Genomic DNA, 26,124 nt, shown 5'->3' on the forward strand with positions numbered 1-26,124 from the left:
TCATGGACACCAGAGACTGGGGGACAAAGGGCCATTGTTCTTAATTTTTTAAACGGGGACAGTGTCCCCATCGTGTACTTTTTTTACCAGATATGGACTGGTCAAAGAGCTTGCTTATACACACCAGATGTATTCATCCTAAGATCGTTTAACACTCTGCAAGATATGGCTGAGGTGTATTTAAATAAGGTATTTTACACACAGTGCCACCTAGTGGCTGAACAGTATAATTAAGTTTAGCATTCCATTACATCTCCCCCTTTAAGTTCTACATTCCTACCATTTATAATATTTATACTTTCACACCATCTTTGAAATTCAGTACATATCAGTCTATTAAATGTCTCTAAATTGTACTGTTTTCTAATTACACACACAATCTGAACATGTAACAACTTGCTGATATGGCTGTCCATTAGTTGCAATGACTGGCTGTGGTCAGTTTGGAATCCTTGAGTCATCTTCTTTGTGTTCCACGTCTGTCACCGTTAGAGTTTGCTCTGTCAATTGTTCTTTCTGAGGAACAAACTGGTGATGTCAATGATTTCTGCTGAACCTCCTGTAGGTCTTGATCACATATGATCTGGGTGCCGAATTATTTTTCTTTAGGAGAGCTGGAGTTGTCCATCCTTTTTTTCCATCCAGTTGGATACAAACTTGGTCACCAGGTTCTAGACCCAGCAGTTCTTCGAGTGGTATCTACTATAAAAGCATTCATAGGTTCTTTTTGTCCTTTTATCCAGTTTGGCTACTCTTTTCACATCTGGACACTTTGCAAATAGATTCGTTTCCAAAGTTGGAACAGCAGTTCTGAGTTGTCTTAGCATCAGGAGTTGTTCTGGACTATATCCAGTAGTAACTATTGGTGTTGATCTGTAACTCAAGAGCAAAGAATGGATCTTCCTGCTGTAGGATTTTCTTGGCTGTCTATACTGCTCTCCCAGCCTCTCCATTCACTTCTGGGTAATGTGAGCTGCTAGTAATAGGATCAAAATCATATTTTGTTCAGAATTAATTAAATTCTGCCACAGCGAATTGTGGTCCGTTTTCTGTCACTAGTTGTTCTAGAATACAGAAGTGAGCAAAAGTGACATGTTTCTCAATAACGTGACATGTTATGTCTTTCAAGTACATTATTTCTATATACCTGGAAAAATATTCCACTATGACCAGGTAATTATGTCCTCTGAATTCTCATAAAACTGCAGGTAGCCTCTTCCAACGTCTCTCTGGTAGGAGTGTTTGTACACTGTATGGTTCAGTATTGTCTGAAGTTGATTTGTACTGGATCTCCTTTCAAAAGTCCAATACCATCAAATCCTACATCAAGTTCTTCCACCTTTCTCATTAGGCCCATCATGGCTGCCACACTGTGACTGAGAAGGTTGTTAGGCTTTGATCCTGTGAATGCACAGCTTTTGTCTTTATAAGTTGTTTCTGTGTAGTGAACTGGCCCATACAGTTCAGAATATCTGCTGGGATAATTGGAGTTGTGTCAGGTGATTTCCACTCTGGAGGGGGTGGGGACTGGATGTGATTGTTAGCCCCTTCTGAGATGACTGTGATGTCAACTCCTGAGTCAATTTTAAAGTCAGTAGTCTTGCCATGAATATTCAATTTTACTTTCCAAGCAGGTTCTGTGGCCTCACATGCTATAGATCCCCAAAACAATGACTCTTGATTGTCAGTATTATCAGTCAACTCCCTGACTGCTTTAGTGTGGCAAAAAGCTTCAAAATGTCCACATTTCATGCATTTATTACACCATGCATCTCTGGCTGGACATGCACCATCTCTTGGGATATGATTCCCCACACCTTGTGCATGTAGGCTGCAATTTGTTCCTCTCAGCCTGGGAGTCCTCTCTCCTTGCCTCAGGGATTTTATGATGATGTCTTTTCACACACACAGTGTCTGTTTACAGTTTCTAAGCTAGTTGCAGATTTTTCAAGTCTGTCAAGTTGCTTTAGGTTTTGCTGTCTCACCAGTACAGACTGCTTTGCTCTCTAGACAGCTGTGGATAGAGCTAAATGTCTTTTCAGTTGTAACTGCTGTGAAAGTTTTTTATCTGTTAACCCACTAACCAGCCTGTCTGTGATACTTTCATGTTTTGCATTCCCCAAATCACAGTTTTCAGCCATTGTATGCAGAGCTCTTATAAAACATAATTTTGTGATATAAACATGCTCTTTCATAAACCACATTTCTCTGATGTATAAGGTATGCGCCAAACATAGAACCCTTTCAGAGTCAGTTCTGTGGCTGTTTTCAGTAAGGTCATGGGATTTAAAGATATTCTCTGCCTGCTTCCGTATCTCATAAATTAAAGAAGATACTTGTATATCTCCAGCTTCTCTGTGGAGTTTGTTTGCAATTCAAAATCTTGCAAAATTCTGTTTCCAGTCTGTCCATTGCAAAGGTTTGTCAAAGCTGAAGTTCTCTGGGGCATTGAATCATTGCATATTGCTAGATCTTGCAGTCTTTGTTGCTGTTTTCCTTCCAACTGCAACCTTTGTTGCTGTTTTCCTTTTGTTTCTGTTCTTAGTTCACTCCTGACACCATGTCATGTACTTCTGCATCAGTTATGGACTGGTCACAGAGCTTGCTTATACACACCAGATGTGTTCATCATAAGATCCATTAATGCTCTGAAGGTATGGTTGTGGTTCATTTAAATAAGTGGCTGAACAGGATACTGTAGTTTAGCATTTCATTACAACCCCCACTTTTGAAAAGCTCAAGTTGGCAGGGGCACAATGAGGGATCCAAGCCCTACCTTGGCCCCTGAAAAAAGCTGGGTATGATGATGGCGGAGCTCCTTCTCTTGGCTCAGTTGCCCCTTCATCAAGGAAGCAGGGCATTCAGACCACTTTTGAGTGGCAATGCACCTCCATGCACCACATCACAATGGCACTGATTCAAATTTGGCCCAGCTGCCCCACTGTCATGACTGAGGGGTGGCCAGGCCAATGATGACGAACCGCCCCTGCACTTTTGCAATCCTTCCAGTGCCACTGCCGCCTTATCCATTGTGTTGTCTGTCTGGAACCTCACTAGTTCTATCAAAAAAAGATCACTCATCCAGTCAGGACAGGTATACCCCAAACCTCAAATCACAGGTGACAATGGCTGGCACATGACAGCGGTCATTTCTATCCCTCCAATTTCCACTTCTGTCCCAACAGCTGGATCCAGAGTATGCCCAGCCTTATGCACAGATTACTGCAGGGAGTTGCAGACATCAACCATTATCATGGCAGGCATAAAATTTGGAGTCAGTCCATAAGAATCATCATATACATGGTAAATGAAATCACCAATAATTTTATTAATCTTGGTGATTTCAGCACCACTATAGTGAGAAACCTGATCATCCCTGGTAGAGTTCATGTGTGTTGTTGGTGTATAGCTTGTCCCACTCCAAATCTTTTCCTTTCCCCATCCTCTGACATATGTAGCATCCACGTTTCCGCTGGTGAGATGGCAGAGTGAGAACAGTGACATGAGGAATTCTGTGAACTTTAAAAAAAATAAAATTATGGGATGGAGGAAAGGGAATCATGGGCTCTCATAATTCCCTGGATGCAGTGCATTGTGGGATATCAGCACTGCATCCAGAGAATTAAAGGTCCCACAAAGCATTGAGCTGGACTGTGCCTCAGGGGACATGGGGATGCTTAGCCACAGTGTACCATGTCTTCTACCTTGTGACAGATACGGCAATTTCCTACAATAGAACAACCTTACTGAATTAAGTTTAAATATCTTCGGAGTCCATTGTATTAAATGCAAAAGTTGTGTTATTGTGGGCTAGAACTGCACATAACTTCTCTAGGGGGTGGTTGGGTTGTGAATCGTGGGGAGTGTTATGAATTTCAAAGGACTATACTGAACAAAGTGCCAGACAAGAATGGACTTTTGGGACAAACTGTATTTGAGTGTCCACCTGGGGAATTTTTAGGGGGAGGTGAATGCAAATTCACACCTTGGGTTATGCAAAAACCCAGCCTTTTGAAGGTACACACTAAGGAGAAGACCATTATCTGCCAATTAACTGTTCCTAGAGTCTGAAGATCAAAGGCCCAAGATGTATAAAAGACAGAACTATTTGTGGCAGTGCTTGTTCTGAGCTGAGGCCTTTATGAACTTGTAACTACAGAAAACCCCTTGGTAGAGTTTCAAGGACTGACTCCTACCAGAGCAGAGTCCTTGTTGGAGTTGTCGGGGTGTGTGGGGGTGTGTGTGATCTCTGGTAGGCTTATTAATGGGCATGTAGTTTCGCTTATTGTTTTTAATAAGTTTTCTCTATAATGCTTTCACCTTAAGAATAAATGTACTTGCTTATAAAGGGCTGTGTAGTAAGTTATAACTGCTGGCAATTCATTATTCATGAGCCTTTGGCAAGAAAGCAAAGCACAAATGTTGGCCTGTTTAGGCAGTCTGGACTGCTGGAAATATCACAGTGAAGGTGATGTAGGAATTGTGTGCTTTCGAAAAAACCCTGGTCAGGAGGGAGAGAAATGCAAGTCTCTTCCCAAGAGAGGTAACAGAGCTGGAAGCCTGGAGTGAGTGCCCTTGGTAGACCATGGAGGGGGAATGCAGGTGCAGTTGCCATGAACTTTGACATGCCAGACACAAGCTCTGGTAGTGAGGATGCACAGCACCAGCAAAAGCAGCCAGGTGTGCACAGGCGTTAGCAACATAGCAATGATGGTGGCTGCAAGCTGGCAAAAGTTCTAGTGGCAAACTCTTCTAGTGTAGACGTGGCCTGAGATGCCAGTTGCCTCATAAAATCAGTATCACTGTGGGGGAGGAGTTATCTTCCTGTAGTTTACATCACCTACAAACAGCAAATACTCCCTGATCTTCCTTTGTCGTACTTTCAACTGTACAGCTGTCTAGAGATGGAATATGCCACCAAGGGTCCTGCATCATCATCCAGGTCTGCTTAGATATGTATAAGTTTAGTTGGTGGGGGAAAGGAGGAGGGCATACTGTGCGTTCACTAGCTGCCTTTATACAAAAAGTTGAAAACGTATTTGGTCATTCGTATTCCACTTAAATAGAGGGAACATGTTTGCGAATAACGTTAAACAGGAGATGGGGGATCCCGGGAAACTGAGGACACTCGCCTCGCGAATGCAGCAATGGCCAAGCTGTGGCATACGCCAAAGGAAACTCGACCTTTGGGTCCCGTGGCGTTTAGGAAGTGATCTGTGCTATCATTTACAGAGGACAGAAATATAAGGAATGTTTTAATTGCATCCATTTTTTTTTCTTTTGACAACAGTCGTGTCTTCAGGCCGCAAACTCTTTGGGAGAGGGGCTCCCACGTCCCGTGCAGTGTGGGGCACGGGGCTGCACTTCAGCAATGCCCATAAAAGGAAGCCCCGGTCGCAGCGAGGTGCCGCATCTGTCCCGCAGCCCAAGTTTGCCCCGGCTTCGCAGCCACTTTAGAAAGTCTCCAGCCCGTGGGAGGTGACAGATGTGGCTGGCTGTGCCGGGGACTGGGCTGCATCCAGCCCTTACCAACCTGCCTCATCGGCCTCAGTGTTAAGCCCCCCGCCCCCAACCCGTCAGGAGAAACTTTGCTGGCGGGTGTGGGGGGCGGGGGAGGGGGGACCGTCAGTGATTGCCCGCCGGGCGCCGCCTTTGCAGCCAGCCTCCCGCGGCCGCTCGGCGCGGCTCGCCCCTTGCCGGGGAGCTCGCGTGGGTGGGAGACGGTCCTTGCCGCTCGCCCTCTTCCCAGCGCGCCTCCCCGTCTCCTCCCCCTCAGCCTGGCGGCGGCGGTGCCCGCTCCCCGCGCCCCAGTCTCCAGCCGCAGCAGCCGCAGCTCGGGCGAGGCGAGCGGGGCAGCCGCGCGGAGTCCCAGCGACCCTCCCTCCCTTCGCCCCCTCCCGGCGGCCGCCGCCTCCTCCTGCTCCCCGCCCGGCGTTGCAGGCTTCCCGATGGCACGGCGCTGAGGGCAGGCAGCGGCAGCGGGCGGTGCCGGCGCGGGGCTCTGCACTGATTCACTGCGGGGCTTGCGTGGGGCGAAGCCGGCTGGTACTTTTCTCCAATGGTCCAAAGCGACATGTCCAAATCGCCTCCCACTCCGGCGGCGGCGCAGGAGCTGCAGATGGAGCTGCTGGACAACCCCCCACCCGCCGCAACAGCCGCGCAGGTACCTGGTGGGGTGAGGGGCTTCTCCGGGCCTGGGGTCCCTGGCTGTGCCTTCGGTGTCTGCCGGGTCCCTTCAGCTCGTCTCTGGCTTCCATCTTCCTCCCCGCTCAGGACCCTGCTGTAATAAGGGGCAGGGGGAGCTCTGGGGGGAGGGCGGGCACTCTCCCCAGTCCCCGTAGGGACAGATGTGCAAAGCTAATCCGATCCCCTAGCTCGTGAGCGTGGCCGTCTGCGCTAGAACATCCATCCCTCACCCTCAGAACAGAGTCCTCGCTGCAAAGAAACGCTTTTAAACGAGCCTTAGGAGGTCCCAACCCTTCTGAGCTAACAGAAAGCCTCAAGGAGATTAGGAGAGGAACAGCTGGATTTCCCGAACTCCTTACCCTCCAGCTTCAATTCCCATTTAGAAGGGAAGTTTGATAGCTCTTAGAAGAGATCTGAGATCCGTTCCCCCCTCCCCTTAAAATGCAATTTAATTAAAACATATTCATTCAAGGAAGTGTTCAGTGAAATAGATATTTTGTAAACCTTGTCATTTTCTAAAGAGTACAGATGAATGTAAGAACATAGTACTATGACTGTTGTTCAGTGCCTTCCTTTCTAAAGCAAAGGGTAATTTCCCCATCTCTAACAACCTGTTGTATCTGGTGCGACATACATGTTGCTTACAATATTACTGTACAGCCTGTCTCCCTGCTCACATCCAATATGTGTCCATAGATTAGGAACCCTGCTTTATAGGAGAAGACAGAATTTATGCCATATAAAGCAGCAGGAGTAAGGACCTCGGCTGGGATAAAGATGTTCCTGACTTTACAGATTCTAGCTTCTAGAATAAAATTAGGAAGCTGGGTGTACCATCTTGTCCCCCCGCAAGGATGCTGTTAAAGTAAAATATATATTGTATGCAGAGTGTGCGTGTTTGAGATAGAGAAATGGAGGTTAACACATCTATTGAAAGGTTTCAGAGTAACAGCCGTGTTAGTCTGTATTCGCAAAAAGAAAAGGAGTACTTGTGGCACCTTAGAGACTAACCAATTTATTTGAGCATAAGCTTTCGTGAGCTACAGCTCACTGCCACAAGTACTCCTTTTCTTTTTACATCTATTGAAGATATTGCATTTTGAGATAAAGCTTTGGTTTAGTATGTTAATGTTGTATAATATTTCTCTTCGCTTTACCTTACATGTCTGCATAGATTCATTTTGCTATTTTGAAACCCAGTGTGTGCTAATATCTGATTGTGTGCATTTGAAATAATGAACACTCTGGTTCTCTTTGGGGTGATACCTTTCTGTTGTTGTCAAAACTGTTTCTGATCCTTTATTTTAGTTGAAAAGGCGGCCCATTAGGTATCACAAAAATGTTGGATTAGAAATGTTGTCACATGAAAATGGTGTCACTCTGTCTAATTGACCTTTATTGGAGATCATTAAAGATGAATAACAATTCAGCTATTGAGAAACCAGTCCATGTTAAAAAAAAAAGAAGAAAAAGTGTATATTTTTTCTTTTTGCTTATGAATAGGGCCCTACCAAATCCATGGCCATGAAATACACATCACGGACCGGGAAATCTGGTCTCCCCCCGTGAAATGTAGGTCTTTTGTGTGCTCTTACTCTGTACTATACAGATTTCACCGGGGAGACCAGCATTTCTCAAATTGTGGGTCCTGACCCAAAAGGAAGTTGCAGGGGGGTCACAAGGTTATTTTAGGGGGGTCACGGTATTGTTACCTTTACTTCTCCACTTCCTTCAGAGCTGGGTAGCCGGAGAGCAGCGGCTGTTGGCTGGGTGCCCAGATCTGAAGGCAGTGCCCTGCCAGCAGCAGCACAGAAGTAAGGGTAGCAGTACTGCAACCCCTCTACAATAACCTTGCAAACCCCCCATAACTACTTTTTGGGTCAGCACCCCTACAATTACAACACTGTGAAATTTCAGATTTAAATAGCTGAAATCACAGAATTTATGATTTTTAAAATCCTCTGACAATGAAGTTGACCAAAATGGACTGTGAATTTGGTAGGGCCCTACTTCTGAAACTACAGTCAGAAATGTAGCAATGTAGGCATATGCTTTGCAAGCCTTCCCACACAGTGATGCCCTGGCACCTAATTCCTGACCTACAAATACTTCTGTTCTTCTGGTCTCTGCCCTATCCTGAGCAGAGACTGACAATTGTACCAAATTCTGTAGTGGTTTTCTGATGTGGACAAATGTCCATTATTGGTCACAAAATTCATTCTAATCTGTGGTCTTAACTAGGCATAAAAGAATCTCTCTTTGGAGGTGAACGGCTAGTTCACCAACAACACCCTGCATTATTTGTCTCTCGGGTACAGTACAGTACTTGTATTCTGTTTTATATAATTGGTTACTGAATGGCTAGAGCACAAATGGTGGCTTTTTTTGTGTGTGCGTGCGTGCGCGTGTGTGTGTGTGTGTGGTAAAGATAGTGAAGCTTTTGAGTAAATGCAAGGAGCAAATTGCACTTCTCTGTACCAAAGTCCATTATTGCCTTTAGGCACGTATACTAATCAGATGTAATCCTTTTGTATCAAAGAACATTATTGGAATAGAACACCTCTTTGTCTGAATATTAATATTCAATTAATTCCTTAGCATTTTATTGCATTGAGAGACCATTATCCTTTTTTCCATTATTTCTGAAAAATTAATACAGTAAAAACTTGATGCTATTATAAGTAGTCACAGTGAGAAAGAGGCTGAATGTAGGATATGTGATCCATCACTTACTGTACTACATATATTCTAGTAATGCCCATTTACCCACACGTTTAAGGTACTTGGGACTATCATATTTTGTGATACTACTAGAAGTATTCCATGCCAATATTCCCAGTGGTGAGGTCAGAGAACCATTCAAGTTTTATGCAGCAGTGTCACTCCTTGAAGTGCTTTAGAAAATACCATTCTACAACTTAGCTTGACCTGTATGGATGTGACCAGATTCAAAACTGTGTCCTATCCTAGGATTCTACCTATGCTAGGCATTTTTTTTTTTTTTTTGGTTATATATCATGTTCCGTATTGTGGATCAACAAAGGCTGGCCAAACCATGCTATAGCAGTTTAAGGAACAATTATACTTAATAGTTTGTTTCCATATTGTTGAGCCACTGACATCCTCTGTAGTTAATCTGTTGCAAGGTTTTATATTATGGTTTTCCAACATGGTTTGCAAACAAAACAAAAGTCCCTGGAGGCACTGATCAAGGAAATTATGCTTGAAACCTGCTAGTCCCTGTCCCAAATAGCATGTTATGTCTTAGGTGCTGTGCAAACACAAACAACCATAAAGGAGCTCTTATTCTGACTGGGACTTCTGGGAGAGTGCTACTTTAAAATAAATATTAAACATAGTAATAACTAGCACACTCTGATCCTAGTGTAGATAAGATTTTAGATAAAAGTTTAGGTCTCCAATCTATAAATTTTAGGTCTCCAATCTATAAATGGAGATTCCGTATGTCCTAATAAGGAGGAGAGGATGGAAGATGATAAAATACAGGTAGGATTTGATGAGAGACAGTCAAAAGAAGAAAAGTTCCATTCAATTATATCATGTAATGGCAGGCAGCTAAAAAGTGACAAGTTTTTTAAGTGCTTATACACCAATGTTAGAAGTCTAAATAATAAGATGGGTGAACTAGAGTGCCTTGTATTAAATGAGGATATTGGTATAATAGGCATCACAGAAACTTGGTGGAATGAGGATAATCAATGGGACACAGTAATACCAGGGTACAAAATATATTGGAAGGACAGAACAGGTCAAGCTGGTGGGGGAGGGGCACTATATGCGAAAGAAAGCATAGAATCAAATGAAGTAAAAATCTTAAATGAACCAGACTGTATCATAGTATCTCTACAGCTAGTAATTCCATACTTGAATAATAAGAATATAAGAATATATTACAGACCACCTGACCAGGATGGTGATAGTGACATGCTCAGGGCGATTAGAGAGGCTATTAAAATAAAAAACTCAATAATAATGGGGGATTTCAACTATTCCCATATTGACTGGGTAGATATCACCTCAGGCAGGGATGCAGAGATACAGTTTCTTGACACCTTAAATGACTGCTTATTGGAGCAGCTAGTCCTGGAACCCACAAGAGGAGAGGCAATTCTTGATTTAGTCCTCAGTGGAGCACAGGATATGGTCCAAGAGGTGAATACAGCTGGACTGCTTGATAATAGTGACCGTAATCAATGTTCCTCTAATTTTTGACAGGCCGTGTGTGCAAAAAATTTTTTCTGTGCAAATTGTTGTGCTTCTGTGCAAATTTTTGTGAGCACAGTGTGTTGCTGTGTGTGCGGAGTTTAGGATCTGTGTGCGTGCGCACATGCCCACAGCTTAGAGGGAACAGTGACCATAATATAATTAAATTTAACATCCCTGTGGCAGGGAAAACACCACAGTGGTCCAACACTGTCGCATTTAATTTCAGAAAGGGGATCTACACAAAAATGAGGAGGTTAGTTAAACAGAAATTAAAAGGTACAGTGCCAAAAGTAAAATCCCTGCAAGGCGCATGGAAGCTTTTTAAAGACACTGTATTAGAGGCTCAACTTAAATGTATAGCCCAAATTAAAAAGCATAGGAAGAGAACCAAAAAAGAGCGACCGTGGCTAAACAACAAAGTAAAAGAAGCAGTTAGAGGAAAAATGGCATCCTTTAAAAAGTGGAAGTTAAATCCTAATGAGGAAAATAGAAAGGAGCATAAACTCTGGCAAATGAAGTATAAAAATATAATTAGGAAGTCCAAAAAAGAATTTGAAGAACAGCTAGCCAAAGACTCAGAAAGTAATAGCAAAACATTTTTTAAGTACATCAAAAGCAGGAAGGCTGCTAAACTACCAATGGGGCCATTGGACAATCGAGATGCTAAAGGAGCACTCAAGGACGATAAGGCCATTGCGGAGTAACTAAATTAATTCTTTGCATTGGTCTTCACGGTTGAGGATCTGAGGGAGATTCCCAAGCTTGAGCCATTCTTTTTAGGGGACAAATCTGAGGAACTCTCCCAGATTGATGTGTCTTTAGAGGAGGTTTTGGAACAGATTGATAAACCAAACAGTAATAAGTCACCAGGACCAGATGGTATTCACCCAAGAGTTCTGAAGGAACTCAAATGTGAAATTGCAGGACTACTAAATGTCATCTGTAACCTATCATTTAAATCAGCTTCTGTACCAAATGACTGGAGGATAGCTAATGTGACGCCAATTTTTAAAAAGGGCTCCAGGGGTGACCTTGGCAATTACAGGCCAGTAAACCTGACTTCAGTTCCAGGCAAACTGGTTGAAACTATAGTAAAGAACAAAATTGCCAGACACATAGATGAACATAATTTGCTGGGGAACAGTCAATATGGTTTTTGTAAAGGGAAATCATGCCTCACCAATCTACTAGAATTCTTTGAGGGAAAGCATTTGACAAGGTCCCTTACCAAAGCCTCTTAAGCAAAGTAAGCAGTCATGGGATAAGAGGGAAGGTTCTCTCATAGATTCGTAATTGGTTAAAAGATAGGAAACAAAGGGTAGAAATAAATGGTCAGTTTTCAGAATGGAGAAAGGTAGATAGTCAGTGGTGTCCCCCAGGGGTCTGTACTGGGCCCAGTCCTATTCAACATGTTCATAAATTATCTGGAAAAAGGGGTAAACAGTCAGGTGGCAAAATTTGTAGATGATACAAAACTACTCAAGATAGTTAGGTCCCAGGCAGATTGTGAAGAGCTACAAAAGCATCTCTCAAAACTGGGTGACTGGGCAACAAAATGGCAGATGAAATTCAGTGTTGGTAAATGTAAAGTAATGCACATTGGAAAACATAATTCCAACTATACATATAAAATTATGGGTTCTAAATTAGCTGTTACCACTCAAGAAAGAGATCTTGGAGGTCATTGTGGATAGTTCTCTGAAAACATCCACTCAGTGTGCAGCGGCAGTCAAAAAAGCAAACAGAATGTTGGGAATCATTAATCAAATAAGACAGAAAGTATCATATTGCCTTTATATAAATCCATGGTTCACCCAGATCTTGAATACCGCATGCAGATGTGGTCGCCCCATCTCAAAAATGATATATTGGACTTGGAAAAGGTCCAGAAAAGTGCAACAAAAATTATTAGGGGTATGATTAGCCGTATGAGGAGAGATTAATTCGACTTGTACTTTTAGCTTGGAAAAGAGACGACTAAAGGGGGATATGATAGAGATCTATAAAATCATGACTGGTGTGGAAAAAGTAAATAAGGAAGTGTTATTTACTCCTTCTCATAACACAAGAACTAGGGGACACCAAATTAAATTAATAGGCAGCAGGTTTAAAACAAACAAAAGGAAGTTTTTTTTCACACAACGCACAGTCAACCTGTGGAACTCCTTGCCAGAAGATGTTGTGAAGGCCAAGGCTATAAAAGGGTTTGAAAAAGAACTAGATAAATTCATGGAGGATAGGTCAATGGTTATTAGCCAGGATGGGCAGGGATGGTGTTGCTAGCCTCTGTTTGCCAGAGGCTGGGAATGGGCGACAGGGGATGGATCACTTGAAGATTACCTGTTCTGTTCATTCCCTCTGGGCCACCTGGCACTGGCCACTGTCAGAAGACAGGATACTGGGCTAGATGGACTTTTGGTCTGACCTAGTAGGGCCATTCTTATGTTCTTATTTTTTTTGTCTGAAATTTCTCACAGGAAAAATGTTGGTTTTCTGAACAAGTCTAATTTTTTTTTTTTTACTGAAAGAGCAGCTACAACCTCTATACGTGGCGGGGGAAACCATGGAGCCGCAGCAGGAAAAGTCACGGACAGGTCACAGCTTCCATAAATTTTTGTTTATTGCCAGTGACCTGTCCATGACTTTTACTAAAAACAACCATGTCAAAATCTTAGACTTAGTCATGAGCACCCATAATTCCATAAGTGGGAGCTTGGGGTGCTCAGTACCTGTGAAAATCAGGCCCTTATTTTTTTCCTTGACTTCCTATTTCATCAGCTTTTCACAAACAAAAAGCCAAATAAATGAGAACACATCAGTTTAGCAATCAAGTAATTTTTAAAGAAGATAGGTCCACCTGGTTATTTATAGTAAAAGACAGAGCGCAAGTGTCAATGCTTTGCCGTTCTTCCATAGTAATTTCTTGATCTGTCTGATCCTATTTTTTAATGAGTCCACAGTTCAGCTTCTGCTTCCAAATTGATCTTTTTTTGTGTTTGTGTGTGAAGTCCAGAGACTAAATCCCTAGCACTATTGCCATACAGACCAGAATACTGGCTCGTCTAGTGCAGTGGTTCTCAACCTATTTACCAATGTGGGCCGTATCCAATGCTACCTGTGTGGCCCTGAGAATGTCACATGGGTCTCAGCTCTGTGCTGATTGGGCTGCAAGTGGCCCGCAGGGTGAGAACCACTGATCTAGTACATTATCCTGTCTCTAGCAGAGACCAGAGTGGGATACTTTTAGAGGAAGGTTCATGAAATCCTGTAATTGGCAATTATGAAATAACCTGCTGAGAGGGGAAATATCTTATCTGAAGTGAGTTCCTTCCTAATTATTTCCTTCTCATCTTGCTCTTTCTTTACCTCCTTCTATGTTATCTGTCAATTAATTTCCTAGTGGCTTGACAAATTGTAAATGAAAACAAGATCCTTCTTCCTTGTTTCCTTTTTTTCTTAATCTCTTTCATATCCTTTTACAAAGCCTCAAACTTCTAGCCATATTGTGATGTCTTTGTTGTGGCAATACGTGCTCCCTTCTTTCTATTTCAAGGGGCTTCTGTCTTCCACATTTCAGGAGTTCTTGCTTTTGTTTCTAATTTGTATACTTAGGTTATCCTCTAATATAAGAATTCTGAGTGTGTGTGAATGTGTAATGTTGTCACGAGGCTAAGCATATTTGATTTCAGGTCCTTGCAGTAGTTCAGTTTCGATTGTTGGAGGGAAATTGATGTCGCGGCGTGAGTATTGAGTAATTTGTTTGTTTTTCCACTTTGTGAATATTATCTACAAATGTGTACATGCATCCTGTTATTCTTAAAGCAAGATAGATCCATTGGCACACATGGGGCAGAACCCCAGCTTAGTCACCTGAGCAGTCACCAGGCACCAGCTGTCCTCACTGTTTTCTCTCAGGTCTCCACCCATCATCCATCTGCCATGGAATCTTCCCCTCTTCATTGACATATCACCCTCTAGTGAGGAATCAGAAGAGCAGCAGCAGATTCAACCTGCCTTCTACTGACCAGTTACAGCTGAGTCGATTTACCCCATATATACATACCCCATTTCACCTATTCTGTAAATATATTCTTCTATTGCAAAGCCTTAATTTGTTAATATTAACTCACAAACTAACTTTATAATTAATAGCCAAAAAGATCCTGTTACTCTTAATTTAATAGAATTATTGTTTGTATTTAATCCCTGCTTATTATGGAGCTATTGAAGGTTTTATTCTCATCTGTCAGTATTCCTCAACTGCCAGCTCCAACATGGCAGTGCTTGAATAAAATAGATTAGAATTAGGGGAAGGTGAGACCAAATTACCCTTTTTAGGCTTCCAGCATGGTCACCAGCATGAGGCAGTGTTTTCCACTCTGATGGCTGGAGGTGGTAACCTCCTTCCAGTGTTGCATTCTTTTATGGTAGAAAAAAATGTTAATAGCCTTAAATATAAAACAGGGCAGATTTCAAGAATTATTTCTCTCTTGATTCCTCCCCAAACTGTTGAGGGGTTCAACCTGCATCACCCTGCTCTTTGTCAGCAGTAGGCTTATTTTGAGTGCCCAGTCTCTACTGTAGGCATTTGTTTCTCAGTTATATATGGTATGTCATCAATTGTTGCCCTTGTTCTTTAGATTTTCCCCACTGTTGGGTCCATTTGAAGCTCTCTGGTGATTTCAATCCCTACTTTCCTTTAATGCCTGCTCACTGCCTTCTAGAGGTCATATTCCTGGTTTCATTTTGAATGGCAGTCTCACTGCCCCTTTGAGTCTTGTCTTAGACCTTGTCTTCAGGACTCCACAGTCCTCCTTAGCTAAGGCTTCACCATAGTTCTCCTGCTCTCTGCTGGTGTCTCTCCCTCAGGCCTTCTATCTGACAGGTGCAGAGACACACCCCTCTCCGCTGCACACCCCCCTCCCCCTCACTCCGGGCTTTCCCAGAGCTTGGTCTCTCATTTCTGCTCTCCTGTTTGAGTCAGGAAGCCTTATATGAAAATTCCTATTGGGCACATGAGTGGGAGCAGGCAGGATCAGACCTCCAACAATAGCTCCCAGTCTTAAAGGGCCCAAGGTCCGTAAGAGGCTTGCTGGGATGAGCACATGTGCCCTAAGACCTAGTGCCTCTGTTACACACTCCTTTCACTCAGACTGAAGGCAGAGAGGTCTGAATCTATGGTGGGATGAATCTGATGAGCAGCAGACTCACTACGTTCCATTGTCACCTCTGGCATGTAGTAGGTCAGCAAGAGGGAGAAGATTCCCTTGCAGTTAGGGAGATGGTTGGTCTGAGTGAGGAGAGCAGGCCCAGTCCCTTCTCCTGGCTAAGAGGATGAGGGTGGCGGAAACTCTTTGAAAATGTCTGTTGTGGGAAGGGAGCTGGCCCTCTTGAGATCCAGCAGCAGAGCAGAGGTAGCCTGGGATCTGGGAGACTGATGAGAAGCAGAGTGCCCCATAAGGGAGAGGCTGTTGTTAGCAGCAGTAGTGGCAACAGCATATTGCAGGCTGACACAAGGCCGGTGGGGAAGGAGCAAAGGCTTGACCCTGCATCCAGGTTTCTGAATAAAGGGGGGCTTGAAGGGGTCTAACAGGGGCACTGAAGCAGCATCCCTCCAAGCGACTTGTAAAAAGGACAGGAGACTGTGGGGTGAGGCTTTCAGCCTAAACATTGCTTCAGGGAAAGCAGTTTGCACAGCAACTGGACAACTGCATGGAGGAGCCCCCAAAGAGATATCTTTATGGTATTGAACTCTAGCATGTTGGGAACTACTGACTGACACCCCATTGCACCTATTGGGGGCATTCCAGGTACTGTGCCTGAGTTGGCCTAATCCTCTTTCATAATCCCCCCTATGGACTAAGGAGGAATTGTGATGTTTATCTTTTGTTGTAGTTTAAGCTGTTGTATGTGGGATATTTGTGACCTTCTTTTCTGCCTGCCTTACTAAACAATTGCTTTTGTCTGAGCTGTGTGTCTGAGTGCTTACTGGAACTCACCAGGTGCTAGAGTCTATATTGCGTACTGACTAAAGTGCTTGCAGTACTTGCCTCTGAATCGTGGTATGGCTAACATGCTACTGAATATCAGAGAGGGTTTGATATACCGCAGCACTGAACAATCCCATTTGGTGGGGATGATTACAGTGGCAATGGATTGTTCTTGAACTGTTCTTGAACAGGTCAGCATGTCCTGAATTTTCCTTAGGTTCTGCTGTTTGTTATCTAGTGCATGTGCACATTTAAGTCTCTTCGTCTCGAATCTTGCTACAGGGGGAGGAAAGATCACTTGGTGTGTTCTGTCTGTCAGAATAGAAACATTCTCTTCTCACTCCAGCAATTCTCTATTAAGAGATTCGACAAATCTTTCAGGATTATGCTTCTCAATTACTTTAGGTACTCATTTGTTCCTTATGTTAGTCCTTCATTCCCGGATCTATAGGTTATCTAATCTGCATTCCAGCTCTTGATTTTAGTTTTCTTTCTGTTCCATTTTCTCCAGCTCATCATTTTTGTACTGAGATGTTATACTCCTGAGGGAATTCTGCGCCAAAATTTTAAAAATTCTGTACGCAATATTTTAAAATTCTGCAAAATTCTGCAAATTTTATTTGTCAGTAAATAAATGTGGAGGCTCCAGCATAGCAGTGAGGAGCACAGACCACTGACGGCACAGAGGTGGGAGATCACCCTGTAGCCCCCACCCCAGGACATGGACTCGGCAGTGAGGCTGCACGTAACCCTGACAGTGCAAGGGCCAGGCCTGCACCTCTGTCATAAATATAAAGGGAAGGGTAAACACCTTTAAAATCCCTCCTGGCCAGAGGAAAAACCCTTTCACCTGTAAAGGGTTAAGAAGCTAGGATAACCTCGCTGGCACCTGACCAAAATGACCAATGAGGAGACAAGATACTTTCAAAGCTGGAGGCGGGAGAAACAAAGGGTCTCTCTGTCTGTGTGTTGTTTTTTCAGGAACAGAAAAGGAATGGAGTCTTAGAACTTAGTAAGTAATCTAGCTAGGTATGTGTTAGATTCTGTTTTGTTTAAATGGCTGATAAAATAAGCTGTGCTGAATGGAATGTATATTCCTGTTTTTGTATCTTTTTGTAACATAAGGTTTTGCCTAGAGGGATTCTCTATGTTTTGAATCTGATTACCCTGTAAGGTATTTACCATCCTGATTTTACAGAGGTGATTCTTTTACTTTTTTCTTCAATTAAAATTCTTCTTTTAAGAACCTGATTGCTTTTTCATTGTTTTTAAGATCCAAGGGTTTGGGTCTGTGTTCACCTATGCAAATTGGTGAGGATTTTTATCAAGCCTTCCCCAGGAAAAAGGGTGTAGGGTTTGGGAGGATTTTGGGGGGAAAGACGTTTCCAAGCGGGCTCTTTCCCTGTTATATATTTGTTAGACGCTTGGTGGTGGCAGCAATAAAGTCCCAGGGCAAAAGGTAAAATAGTTTGTACCTTGGGGACGTTTTAACCTAAGCTGGTAAAAATAAGCTTAGGGGTTTTTCATGCAGATCCCCATATCTGTATCCTAGAGTTCAGAGTGGGGAAGGAACCTTGACATTGTGACAGCGGTGACCATACAATGACCCCTCCTTGCTATGGCTGAGGAGCAATGGGGGCAGGAAGGAGGGTGGGTGTGGAGCTTCCTGCAGCCGGAGAGGTTTCGGGGAAGGGTGGGGTCTGACCCTGGCTGCTCCTTGCAGGGGAAGAGGAAATCCCGTCTTCCCTAGCCCTGCTGAGCGTGGCACAGGGTAGGAGCCACTGGCTGGGGCGTCTGCAGCTTGGCCCCTCTCCCAGGAATTTACCTCTTTGCTGGCTGCTCCGTATGCCGAAACAATGCACCCGTGCTGCTGGGGAGTGGTGCATTACCGCTTTTGCGGCTTCCCTTTGTTTCCCCATCAGAAAGTCATTTTTCTGCAGGGAAGCAAAGAAATCTGTGGGAACATGAATTCTGCACACATGCAATAACGCAGAATTCCCCTAGGAGTAACGTTAGTGACTCTGCTTGTTGAATCATTCTTTGAGTCTTTGAATGAGGCAAACATGTCTGTTTTTAAAATTTGAGCTCTGCCTCTAACTCTTTAATATAAGTCTTAATGACTAGCACGGTATTCTCCATTATAGGCTGGGGATCAGCTACTACTGAGAGCATTACACATGCTGCTCTTTTTTGCCTTGGTGTAAAATACAAATGAATGGTAGCTGATTGTTCATAGATATGCATTTACGATTTACCATAGATTCAAAGGCCAGAAGGGACCATAGTGATCATCTAGTCTCACCTCCTATATAACACAGGCCATAGAACTTTCCCCAAAATAATTACCTGAACATATATTTTAGAAAGACATCCAATTTTGATTTAAAAATAGTGAGGGAGAATCCAGCACAACTCTTGGTAAATTGTTCCAGTGGTTAATTACTGTCACTGTTAAAAATTTACACCTTATTTTCAGTCCACACTGACTGGTTTTCTGGTTGTGGATTGAGTAATTTGATGCCATTAGATCCACTTTTCCAGATGTAATTTAGTGCAGTATTTTTCCTTTGGTGATCAACCATGTATTCTGTTTATGTCATGTACTTTGGAGAATTAAGTATTGTGGATGCAGGCTTTCTGTGCATTGGACGCAGCAGGGATCTTGTTAAAATCATAGGGTGTTATTGTGGAAAAATGAACACTCGTCAGCTCCTAATAACTTAGAAATAATTGTTCATATATATAAAACAGTGTTAATTTTCAGGGAACTAGTATGCATGTGTAAGATGATTAGTATGATTTTCATGGTTTATTAGATAAGATGGATTTAAATAAAGGGTGAGTGACTTATTATTAGGTAAAAGTGAGAATGAAAAACATGTCTTCATCACTTTTCTTCTTAAAGAGTGTGGTAGATGAAATTTTTTTACAAAAAATACTTGTAGTTAAAAAAAAAGTCTTACACAGCCTGACTGGTATTTTAGGAAGCAACAGAATTTAAACATGTGTGTGTTGTGTTTCTTTGTCTATAGCAACGGAGCCCATTTTCAAAGAACTTTACACACCTAAGTAACTAAGTAATAAAGCAAGCTAAGGTCCCCATTCTATATAAACACTTAAGGGCATGCATAACTTTACTTGTATCAGCAGTCCCATTGAGTCAATGAGACTGCTCCCATGATTGAAGTTATACCCATAATTAAGTGTTTGCAGGATTGGAGTCTTACTAATTGCGAAACGAATGCAATTACTTTGTGCCAGATTGTTGCTGACCACATGCAGATATTCTTGGGTAGTATTGAGGAGCATTGCCTTTGCGCATATAGCATACAAGCCCATATTACAGGGACTGTTCCCTACATAAATACTACTGTGTACCAGCCTACGGAGCAGGCTGTCCTCGTGGGAGCATGCGGGAACATTCAGAAGTATGGTAAAACATATGCAGTACCTTGGTGCACTGGGTCCAAGAAAGGCTGCCCACCTTGCCACTTAGGCCAATAACAATGCAGCCTGTTATTTGTAATTGTTCAGTTATAACCAACTGTTATATACTTCTTCCTGGAATATAAACAAAATGTAGATAAGATACCTAATTTTAATACTGAAATTTCCAGTCTAGTATTATGTACATTGTGAAAAATCAATTTACTATTCTTCCAAAATTGTAACTCCAGAAACAATTGTTCATGCAAATAAAGAGCTTGATCTTGCACAACACAGCTGTGAGGAAATGCACATGAAGAGGCAAAATATAATAAAAGGACAGAATCACTGTTCCCAAACCTCAAAATTTTATTATGATATTTCGTGTTTTTCTTAAATTCACAGCTCCTGGAGTCATGTGATTATGTGAGAATCTCAGCTCTCGTTTAAAAACAAAAACAAAAAAGCAAATTGCTAGCCCTCAAAGTTTGGAGAAAAGCTTGAAAATTTGAACCCTAAGGGCTCAAACATCAGAGGGCAATTAAAAGGAACCCAAAATATATTGAGTTTAAAATCATGAGAATTTTAAAAATAATCTCATGACTGACTCATGATTTTTGAATATTTGGGGGGCAATGTTGCAGAGAGTATTAGGAAATCGATTCTTTGTTAAGAAGTGCTGCCATGCAGTTACAAACTTATACATTATTAGTAGCAAGAGTAAATTTAAGGGGATTATGTGGCCCACCACCTCTTTAGCATGATGAGGGTACCTGTCAACCTCCAAAAACAACAAGGAGTACTTGTGGCACCTTAGAGACTAACAAATTTATTTGGGCATAAGCTTTTGTGGGCTAAGACCCATTTTATCAGATGCATGGAATGGAAAATACAGTAGGAAGATATATATACATAATACATAAAAAGATGGGAGTTGACTTACTAATTCTAACGAGACAATTAAATTAAAGTGGGCTATTATCAACAGGAAGAAAAATCACTTTTGTAGTGGTAATCAGTGTGGCCCATTTCAAACAGTCGACAAGAAGGTGTGAGTAACAGCAGGGGGGAAATTAGCATGGGGAAATTAGTTTTTAGTTCTTGTAGTGACCCATCCACTCACAGTCTTTATTCAGGGCTAATTTGATGGTGTCCAGTTTGCAAATTAATTCCAGTTCTGAAGTTTCTCGTTGGAGTCTGTTTTTGAAGTATATCATCCTCCAGTTTCCTCAGATGCCCAAATCTTTCCTCCTTTTATTTTGTTTTGTTTTGTTTTTTACTCTGTGCAGAGTTTACAGTATCAGACAAGAGACAAAGACAGATACAGATAAATATATGGGGAAGTAAAAGGAAACAGTGAGACAATATTGGTCAGCATGGTAGGCAGTGGTATCAGCACACCAGAGGCTGTTGTCATATTTTTGTAGGCATCATGGCAAAGGAGAGTTTTAAGGAGGATAATGAGGTAGCTTTTTTAATGTTTATGGGGAACTCTCAGATGTGAGGGGTAGCATGGGAGAAAGAACTGAGGTGCTCGTTTGAAAATTTAACAAGTGGGTGATGGAGACTGGCATTATTGGCTGATTGGAGGCAAGAGCTGACATCTTGTTAGTGAATGAAAGATGATAGATTGGATGAGGATTGACTGCGAAGGGCCTTGAAAGTGAGTACAAGCATCATAAGTTTGATGTGATAGAGAAGAGGGAGCCAGTGGAGGGATTCAAAGAGGGAGGTGAAATGGTCAAAGTGATGGGCTAGAAGAATAATCTTTGCAGCTGTACTCTAAATGGATCTGAGCAAGGCAAGATTGCATTTGTCAAGGCCAGAGAAAAGGATGTTGTAGTAATCAAGATGTGAGATAATGAGAACCTGGAGAAGAGTTTAGCTGTGTGGATGGATAAAAAAGGCTGTATATTAGTGGTGTTATGTAGAAAGATTTAGACATAGCCTAGATGTGAGGACCTAGAGAGAGGGCCAAGTCAACGATGATGCACAGGTTATGGGCTTGAGTGACAGGCAGGATAGTGGTGTTGTGTACAGTGACCAAGAGGGGGTGGCTACTGAACAGAAATATTAAGTGAATAGTCTTCCTTTTGTGCATTATTATTGACTATCATGTCCATCTAGTAATGAATCAATACCATTATTAGGACTCCTTTTGTTCATGATATATTTAAAAAAGCTCATTTTTATTACCTTTAACTCTGCTGACTATAGATTTTACCTGGTGTTCTTTTGCTTCCATTATCAATTTTCTACAATTCCTAGCTTTTAATTTATGTTCATTATTATCAACTTCCCATTTTTTCCATTAGTTATATTTATTATTTATTTATTATGGCTGCTTTCACTTCCCCTCTAAGTCAGGCTGGTTTATTGACCAGTATAACCTTCTTTTTCCGTTGTATGATTGTGGATTTTGTAGCATCTACTAAACTGTTCTCAAACAGTTCCCAATTATCATTCACATTTTTCTGTTTCTTTCTCCCAGTTGATTTGGCTCATAATTGGGACATACTGTAGATTTCTCCAGCAATGCTCTTATTAGGAAGTACATTTACAGTAACTATAAAATAAAATAAAACCATACTTCATTCTGACTTGTGAACATATTACATTGTACTAGTTTATAAAACTGCTTCAGGAGAGAGAGAACCTTTCAGGGCTTGATTGTGCAAACCGTATTCATGTTGGTCAGCACTTACTTATGCACGTGTCCCATCAATTACTTACATAATTGCTCACCAACTTGACGAAGGTTGCCCAGTTGAGCCCCGAGCAGTCAAACATGTCATGTTACATCAGTAATGTTTGTACTGGAAGTTTCTGTGTAAGGGAAATTAACAGTATTCCTGTTTTATTTTTTTATAGTCTTACGGAAAAGGCGCTAGAAGAAAAAACCGATTTAAAGGATCAGATGGGAGTACATCTTCTGACACTACCTCTAATAGTTTTGTACGTCAGGTATGTTATGCTTTTTTTAGTTTGTCATTCAGTTTTCAAAGGATATTGCAAACTTTTTGGTGTTCAGGACAGACTAGACAGACTTTTTCTTGCAGTATTAGGGCTCAAGGCACAGTGTGGTGTTATTAGACACAGAACATAGTAGCTTTCCATTAGTCTTGTTTGCTGTTTCCACGAGCAGTATTTACTTTCTTTTTATCACAGAAATTCCATGAGGTGATTAAGGATGTAGGGGGAAGGGGAGACTGGTCGGAGGACCTGGAGTGACAGCTCTAGCAGAGACATCATAGTCCCCCCAACCCCTGGGGATTCCTTGCTTAAAATATTGCTGTGTGAGGCAGCATTAACTTAGAGGCTTTTCTCATTCTCAACCCAGTGTTATTTCAGGAGCCCATCTGGAAAGGAAATCCTTGGCAGCATGGGTCTCACCAGACTGCCATGGGGCTGGGAGAGGGCTGTAAAGGACAGAGAACCAGTGCAGAGTCATTCACAGTCTGTGAATCTCCCAGATATGTGCAGATTTCAGAGTGGATTCATTAGTTTTGATGGAATAATGCCAGGGAAATTCTGACGGGGAGCCTGTGGTTAGATGTTGATAGATGTTTGGCTGCGTGTGTGTTTGCTCTGTATGCCGCCCCAGCCCTGCGCAGACAGCTGGCACGGCAGACCTCAAGCGAACTGCTCAATGACCACAAGGTCCGTTAAGGGATGAAGACTCCCGGCCAAATTTATTGTTGACGAAGCATGGTACTAGTATCTTGCAGACTCTACCAGTCCACTAATACATGTATGCCCATAGCAATGGACCAGCTCAGTGAATGGCGAGACTTTCTGTTCCTCCCTAGGCTAGACAAAGATACTCCCTCTGAGATACATCTTTATACCCGATACAAACAAGTTAATACTGCCCTTCTGACATAGTTACTATAGTTACTGCTCCCAGACGTGGCTAGTTATCACTCGTCACCTTGTACATGTTGTTTCGATCAAAACATCTCCATTACGTACTTTCATCGTGACCTTATCTTTTAGGAGGGATCGGTGTGTTCCTGTTATCCTTGGGGAATGTTTTTGTTCCATCCTTGATATCGGGATGTTCTGGTACCACTTGATATTGGAATGTGTTTGTGTAAATACTCTGTGACTAGCACTTCTTAGGAATGTGTATTTTTGCAATATTAGCCCTGTTCTTGCCAGATTCTGTGAGCAGGTCATGCCTCATACCAGGCCTCTAATACAAGAGCTTAAGGTTCAGGTTCTCTTCCTACTACAGAGCCTTGTAAAGTTTGCAGTATTTAGTGTGGGTTTATTGCGTATGGGTTGATTTGGCCCACAGAGTAGTGAAAACCACAGTGACAATAAAGTATATCCAAGGCACAGTGTATTCTGTACCTGCAAGTTCACCTTTTGTTGCAGAATTGTGCTCCAGAAACTCAGTGTCTTTAGATAAAAAGTAGCTGTTATGGTTGAGGACAGAACCTTGAAAATGTGAAGCAAATGTTAACAATGCAGTGACATGTGCCTGAGTCTGAAGAGAGCCTGCAACAAAGCTCTGATAAATGAATTTTCCCATCCATTTCATTCAAGATTTTGCAGGTGCAGAATCTGGCATTTTTGCTGCAGAATTCACCATTTTACTGCAACAAGGCATGCACCTTTTTGTTTTTTGTCTCCTTTGCTTGCCAGATTCCCTTGCTTTTTCCTATACTTGAATGCAAAATCTTAGTTTTGTGTCAGACTGCAAGTCTGATGAAATTAGAGTATGTATCGAGATGGAAGTGAAAGCCTTATGAAGCATTGGAGAGTGTTATGGGCAGTATTCTAGTGAAGGTGGAGAGGAATGCAAAAGGACGGCTTTCCCCTTAACTTCCTGTGTCCATAATTTTAAGATTTTCAGTTAATGGAGTGCCTCCTGCTGCAACCTTAACTGCCACTAAAACATAGTTTTTGTTTGTTCATTTCTTGGGGTTTTTTTTTATACTGTTTTGATGTACCTCAGTGTATGACTTGCCAGAGCCAGGGAGAAAGGGAACTGCCCCTGCCTGAAAATCAGAGGGAAGAACTGTGCTGATGGAGCTGCTTCTGACTATGTGAACCCACCTGAAGAGTATGAGAGACTGGGATGTATGTCGGTAAATTCTTTGTAACATTGTATCCCTGGTTTTTTTTAACCCCCCCCCCAACTTTACAAGTAAGCACACTAAGAGCAATCCTCTGTATTTAGTAGTGACAACATAATCCGTCAGCTAGAGGGAACATTCATAAAGGAATCTGTGTCAGCACTCACTTCCCGAAACGCTCTGTAGCCTCTTATGTACCTCTGGAAGTTGGGTACAGCCAGGAGCAGCTTCAGCAGCAGCGTGCACACGTGTGCATTAACCTCCTCCTTCCCTGCCAGTATGAGACATAACTCTCAAATTTCAAAGATGCCACTGTGATAGCTGCCAGGGGTGGGAGTGGGGGAAGACACATAACACACATTAACTTTTGGGTTACTCAAGTAAATAAATGACAAATGCATAAAATGTAAAACCTGTGTATTTTGGTCATTCACACCATAATTTACAGATTATCTTAGTGTTTAAGTGGAAACCTGCTTTGAACTGGTTTTTTTTTCACTGTGGATAGTATATTCCAGTAATGGTTGTAGTATTCTCCCCAAAAAATGCAGCAGCTCTGAATAACACACAGAAGAATTGTTTGAATCATAGCAGGTGTGTGGGAGAACTGTTTCTGCATGAGTTTGCTTACTGCAGAGTTTCTTTCAGAGCTCAGGATTGCACCCTGGGCAAGCAGTCCTGCTCTGACTCTCCTTCCTACTCGGCCAGCTTGGTACCCTAGCCCAGTGGTTCCCAAACTTGTTCCGCCGCTTGCGCAGGGAAAGCCCCTGGAGGGCCGGGCCAGTTCGTTTACCTGCCGCGTCCACAGGCTCGGCCGATTGCGGCTCCCAATGGCCGCGGTTCGCCGCTCCAGGCCAATGGGAGCTGCTGGAAGCAGCGCGGGCTGAGGGACGTACTGGCCGCCACTTCCAGCAGCTCCCATTGGCCTGGAGCAGTGAACCGCAGCCACTGGGAGCCGCGATCGGCCAAACCTGCGGACGCAGCCAGTAAACAAACCGGCCCAGCCCGCCAGGGGCTTTCCCTGCACAAGCGGCGGAACAAGTTTGGGAACCACTGCCCTAGCCCAAAGAGGAATCGCTAGCAGCATTACTGCCATTAGATGCAAAAGCACAGCAGACATTGGATGTCAAATGCTGATAGCACGTTTAGGCAATAGGTGCAACTTCTCTCCACTACTTAAGTTTGTGTGTGGTGTTCCTAGAATATCACAG

At 42.6% G+C, this 26,124-nt stretch overlaps 1 protein-coding gene across 5 annotated transcripts in view; it reads left to right on the top strand.

The window, feature by feature from the left end:
* The first annotated feature begins 5,396 nt into the window (after positions 1 to 5,396).
* Positions 5,397 to 26,124, top strand: part of CACNB2 (calcium voltage-gated channel auxiliary subunit beta 2) — a 395,704-nt gene continuing 374,976 nt past the window's right edge. For 2 of the 5 annotated variants that reach the window (XM_043541291.1, XM_037890800.2), the window contains exons 1-2: positions 5,401 to 6,163; positions 22,701 to 22,793. In XM_043541291.1, the coding sequence (XP_043397226.1) occupies positions 6,059 to 6,163; positions 22,701 to 22,793 (198 nt within the window). In that variant the 5' untranslated portion in view covers positions 5,401 to 6,058. Of the gene's footprint in view, positions 6,164 to 22,700; positions 22,794 to 26,124 lie in introns of all 5 variants that reach the window. The other 3 variants (XM_043541290.1, XM_037890799.2, XM_043541295.1) reach the window with 2 other exon arrangements.

Source organism: Chelonia mydas, chromosome 2 (assembly GCF_015237465.2).
Source record: "Chelonia mydas isolate rCheMyd1 chromosome 2, rCheMyd1.pri.v2, whole genome shotgun sequence".
Lineage (NCBI taxonomy): Eukaryota > Metazoa > Chordata > Testudines > Cheloniidae > Chelonia > Chelonia mydas.